The 5670-nt window shown below is 57.4% G+C and overlaps 2 protein-coding genes across 3 annotated transcripts in view; both read right to left on the reverse strand.

The window, feature by feature from the left end:
- LOC108296639 (sulfotransferase 1A3-like) overlaps positions 1-5670 on the reverse strand; it is a 15422-nt gene that overhangs the window by 4622 nt on the left and 5130 nt on the right. The window lies entirely within an intron of this gene.
- On the reverse strand, positions 4520-5665 carry LOC108296642 (sulfotransferase 1A1-like; the record flags this gene model as incomplete). Its single annotated transcript, XM_017519145.2, has 3 exons — positions 4520-4712; positions 4835-5015; positions 5567-5665. Coding segments are annotated over 3 exons (393 nt in total), but the record flags the coding sequence as incomplete, so codon positions are not given.

Here is a 5670-nt window from a genome sequence, read left to right on the forward strand (position 1 = left end):
TTTGAGACGAAGTCTTGCTCTGTTGCCCAGGCTGTGGTATCGTGGTGTGATCTCAGCTCACTGCAACCTCCGCCTCCCAGGTTCAAGCAATTCTCCTACGTCACACTCCTGAGTGGCTGAGATTAAAATTGCATGCCACCATGCCTGGCTAACTTTTGTTTTGTAGATGGGTTTTCACCATGTTGGTCAGGCTGGTGTGCAGCTCCTAACCTCAGGTGATTTGCCTGCCTCAGCCTCCCAAACTGCTGGGATTACAGGTGTGAGCCACTGCGCCCGGCCCTTTTTTTATTTTTTGAGCTGTCACCGGGCTCCTGACCTGCCCGCTGAACACAACCCTGCAGGGCAGGCCAACAGATGAGCTTTTTCTAATTGACCCAGGCAAGGGAAGTGAGCCTGTGGGAAAAATGGGTACTAGATAGGCAGAAAAAGGGCAGGTCATGTTTTCCAGAGAAAACTTGAAGGCATCAATGCTTCTAGTCCGGTGCAGCCCACACACAAGCCCTCAGCAGCCCAGGCACTCCAGGCTTTCAACACAAGGCCAGCCTGGAGTAATGTGGGTGCACAGAGTCAAGGGGCATGGGTGGAGCACAGCATGGACTCATAGATCAAGAAAGAAGAAGGACACTTGCCCTGGAATTGAGTCCCAGGTACATGGCTCTTGGGGGAATTTACAGAGCATCAGCAGCATATCCTAGAAGAACAGCAGCCCCTGGCAAGTGCTTGTCTTTCCTGGGTTTGAAGGAGGCTCCGCAGACAGAGGCCAGAGGAGGCTGAGGCTTGGAAGCCATGGGGCCCTGTGGAAGGAGGGCATCCCCCATCCTCCTCCTTCTTTGTCCTCACTATTTAAAATCCAAGGTCAAGCTGGGTATGAGACAGGTAATCATCTGAGTAGAGGTGAGTCTCCCAAGCCTTCCAAGAATTGTGTGAGTTCAGAGGCAAGCAGGCAGGAGGGAGTGGGGGAAAACTGAGGCATGAGACTTTCAAGCAGAGGAGAGGCTGCTCACAAGCTAGGGCCAGGGGCCCCTTGTCCCTTCTCTGGAAGCGCCTTGACTGGCAGGTCCACGGGCTACTAGCTCCGCCCCCACCCTCAGCCACCACCAGAAGGCACCCTCAATTCAGACTTTGTATTGCAGTCCAGTAAAAAGCCCTGAACCCGCAGGGGGTGGCACAGAAAGGAGGTGAGAGGTGAGTTCCACAGCTCGATCCTATGAGGCAGGGGTGACTATTATTCACATCTTAGAGATGAAGAAATGGAGATGGGGGGTTAAAATCCTTCCCCTCAGAGACTAAGTTGGCCAATGTCCTGCAAGCATCAGCAGTGACTGATTGAGTCACAGCCTCACTACTGCAGCCAGAGCTGAACTTCCTCACACCCTGGCAGGTTACTGAATCTCTGCGGGGCTTGCCCTCTACTCACTCACATTTTCTGAGGGCTCAGTAAATCCAGGACCATCATCTGTTAGAAAGAGCTGCAATGTTATTGTATTTTTATTTATGTTTTTAAATTTATTTATTTAAAAAATATTTTTTTAGAGACAAAGTTTCTCCATGTTGGTCAGACTGGTCTCGAACTCCAGGCCTCAGGTGATCGGCCTGCTTCCGCCTCCCAAAGTGCTGGGATTACAGGTGTGAGCCACTGCGCCCGGCTTGTATTTTATTTTTTTAGAGACAGGGTCTTGCTCTTTCACCCAGGCTGAAGTGCAATGGAGCAATCACAGCTCACATCAGCCTCCAGCTCCTGGGCTCAAGCGATCCTCCCATCCCAGCCTCCCCCGTAGCTGGGACTACAGGCATATGCCACCATGCCGGGCTTCTCAGAGCTGCAATTTTAAATCGGGAGACAGGAAAGACCTCTGCGGAGGTGGCAGATAATCAAGACAGATGGTGTAGAGAAGAACCTTCCAGTCAAAGGGAAAAGGCAGGTCCTGCTGTGCTCAGCAATGGCCAGAAGTACTGTCATCCCCGTCTTAGAGACGGGGACAGGGCCGCAAAAGTGTCAGGGCGTTTCCTTGTTCTTCAACAAACAGCTGGATCCGAAGTCGTCGGGACGCTGCATCTCCCTTGCCTGGGGCGAACCTCCCCTGAAGCGCGCGGGCGCTTCAGGGCGCACAGGCCTCTGGGGTCCCGGGTCTGGCTCAGGCTCACGCTTGGGGTCAGCAAAGGGACCTGCGCCGCGCCTTGTGGCGGGGGTGGTCCGAAGGCCAGTGGCCAGTACTGCACAGCCGTCAGAGCTCCCGGCGGAGGTCTGGGCGCTGCGGGAGCGGCAGGCGCGCCCAGGGCTGGGAAGCCGGGTCCATTACAACAGCGGCGGGGTACGGGGCCGTCAGGGAGGCGTCGGGCAGGGGTCCGATCCCAAACCCCGAACACACGCCGCCGCGGTCTCCTTCCTACCGGAAGGGCGGCCACGACAGACGGGAAGCCGTTCACAAGGAGCACCATCTCTCTGGGGAGGAGAACCGGGTTGTCCCCGTGAGCCCCGCCGCTTTCCACCACGAGTCCCCTCCAATCCCACCAGAGGTGGGGGTCCTCACTCCAGGCTTCAGACCAGCCCCTCTCCCCGCCCCTGCCTGAAGGCACGCCCCCTGCACCTGCCAATTTCAGGCCCCGCCCCTGCTTGAATGTACGCCCCTGCACCTGTCAATTTCAGGCCCCGCCTCCATACCAAGTACCCACCTGCGCTCCACCAGACCCCAGCATGCCCACCAAGACCCCTACTCTGGATCCCAGCCTGGATCATCACCCCCGCCCCAGCCAGCCCCTCCCGGAGTTCCACTGCCGACATTCCCAGGGCACTGCCTCCCCGTCACGCTCCTCCCCTGCACAGTCTCCGTCCCCGCCCTGGACGCCCCGCCTACTTCACAGGCCTGTCTGGTCGCTCTCAGCAGGCCTGTGCCACACGGGGTCCGCCACCTCCAGGAAGTCTTCCTCCCGGCACAGAAGCTCTCTCCATCTCACCAGGGCCCTCGCCCGCTGGTCTACCAAGCCCCGCCTTTTTTGCGGCCCCCATTGTGCTCCTGGACCGGATGAGCAGGGTTGACAGTGCACACCACGTAGACGCGGCCCCAGTGCCAGGGGTTCAGGCAGTAGAGCACGTAGACGCCAAAGAAGCGACCCGAACTCACCGCGATTCCCACGGGACCCTTCGAATTTTAGGAAATAATCACTAACGAAGCATACTTCTGCTTCAGCACCGACATCAAGAAGAGAACCTGACCAGCACCACCAAACCCACTTTGTCCCTCCCTGGTTCCTCCCCCGGGGTGCCCGCTGTGGTGCCATCCCACCCATCTGTAGTTGAGTTCAGCAGTCCCTGTAGGACTCCTGGCAGATGGGGTCACAGTCCTGCTGGGCTCTCAGGCTCACTCTCGAGCTGGGGGCTCCTCCAGGAGCTCAGTGCAGCAGGCTAGGGGTGGTGGGGGCTGCCACCTGTCCCTGGGGCCTCAGGGCTTCCTTCCTTCCCACAGCAGCCAAGATCACAGGTCTCTACAATGACTCAGAGCTGCCCCAGAAGACCTTGTGCAGAGGGGTGCTGATGACCCTGCCCTGTGGATCGGGAAGCCTGGTGACAAGTGAGGGCAGCAGCTGCAAGGGAGGGGCTGGTGCCCAGGGGCTGGGACTGATTCTTAGTTTCACTCACAGGCCCCCACCCCTCTGTGGGGCCATCCCTGCTTCAGGGGACTATGTGGCCAGACCTGGAGACAAGGTGGCTGCCTGGGTGAAGGCGGTGGGCAGGAACAACCAGTGGATACTGGCCAAGGTGGTCAGCTACAGCCACGACACCCACAAGTGAGTGACACCAGCCTCCCCTGCTCTCAGCCCCTCCTGCCCCCAGCCCCAGGATGACTACTCCACCCTATCTGAAGACACCTACACAGAGAGCTTCTCCCCTCACCTCAGTGTGGCCCAGAGGTACCTGGTGGCTTCTAAAGAGCCCAAGAAAAAGTGACGCCGGCTGGCGGATTCAATGTCCTCCACCGTCTTAGGGCAGGATAGCAGAGGATATGCTGGGATTAAACAGACATCCCTTCTCCACAGGTCTCCTGAGTTTTACTTCTCCAGATCTCTCTCCCCTCCCCAGATATTGGTGACCTGGGGAGCTGGAGGTTGGGGGAGAGGTGACCATATTTGGCCCCACTGGGTATTCACTCTTTCAGCTCAGAGTTTCTCTTCCTTTCCAATACAGGCTCTACATTGGACACAAATCACATTTTATTTTAATTAAACTTTATTTTCTTTGGAGGGAGGGTCTTGCTCTGTCATCCAGGCTGTAGTGAATGGGCATAATCATAACTCACTGTATCCACAACCTCCTGGGCTGAAATGATCCTCCAGCCCCCGCTTCCCAAGTAGCTGGGACTAGAGGTGAGTGCCAGCACATGTGGCTAATTATTTTTACATCTTTGTGAGATGAGGTCTCACTATTTTACCAGGCTGGTCTCAAACTTGTGGACTATTGTGATCCTCCCAGCTCAGCCTCCCAAACTGCTGGGATTGCACACATGAGCCACTGTGCCTGGCCCAAAAATCATACTTTATTCCTGAGCCCCGTGGTCAGGCTTGACTCGAACACTCCCTCTGCAGTGACCCCGGGAGCCCCTGTCACAGCTGGGAGCGGAAGCTGAGGCTGCAGCCTGCCATCTTCTCTGCATAGTCCGCGTCGAAGCGCTCATTCTGCGCCACAGTGAAGGTGGTTTTCCAGTCCCCAGCCGTGCCTGGGAGAGGAAGGCAGGGAGCAAAGCTGGAGTCTCACCCCAGGGGAGGCCCCGAGTGCCTATGGGGAGGCTCCAGCTGCTGCTCCCACCAGCCCCAAACCCCCGTGCTGGCCGGCGCCCACCTCTCCTCATGAAGGGGGAGATGCTGTGGTCCATGACCTCCTGGGGAACGACAGTGTAGTTGGTCATGGGGTTCTTCTTCATCTCCTCAAACGATGTGTGCTCAACAATGAGGTCCACGGTCTCCTCCGGCAGGGAGCGACCCACAAACTCCAGGATCTTCTGAATCTCCCTTTTGGGGTTCTGAGCAGCAGAGGGCTCCTCAGTGGAGGCTGGGGTTGCTCATTCAAGACAATAAGAGGGGTCTCCCTCTCTAACTTCAGAGGGAATCTGGCCACTTCTCCTAGAAACCCTTCAGAGCCAGCTCTTCAACCCCTGGGGCCCTTTGCCCTGGCGTAAAATGAATTGCCTTCTGCCCTGTGATCCCATAATGAGCTGGGCTTGGCTCCTATGGGTGACAGTAGGGATGGTCTTTTTTCATGACTGTGGCTCCGGGCTGGCACACCCTTTGGCAGGCAGAAGCCAGAGGACTAAGTATCTGATCCAGGGCCACCTGTGCAGCTGACTCAGGCATGGGGGATAAGTGCCATGCCGGGCCTGCTGCCAGGTGGGGCTGAGGCAGGTTGGTTTTGAACTCCTCGGCTCAGGTGATCCTCCGACCTCAGCCTCTGGGGATGGGGAATCCGGGCCTGCTGTGGGGCTGCCTGGAGAGGGGACTGGACGGCCTTGGCGTGTCCTTGTGAGGTGCCTGCCCCCAGGTGTCCCATGGAGGGCAGCAGCACAGGTGGTCTCACCTCCTTCATGTCTTCATAGAAGAGGTAGAGAACAGGGTGTGTGCGGCTCAGCTCCCACCACTCCTGCACGTGCTGGTACCAGGACCCGTAGGACACTGGAGAAG

This window comes from Cebus imitator, unplaced genomic scaffold (assembly GCF_001604975.1).
Source record: "Cebus imitator isolate Cc_AM_T3 unplaced genomic scaffold, Cebus_imitator-1.0 Scaffold729, whole genome shotgun sequence".
NCBI lineage: Eukaryota > Metazoa > Chordata > Mammalia > Primates > Cebidae > Cebus > Cebus imitator.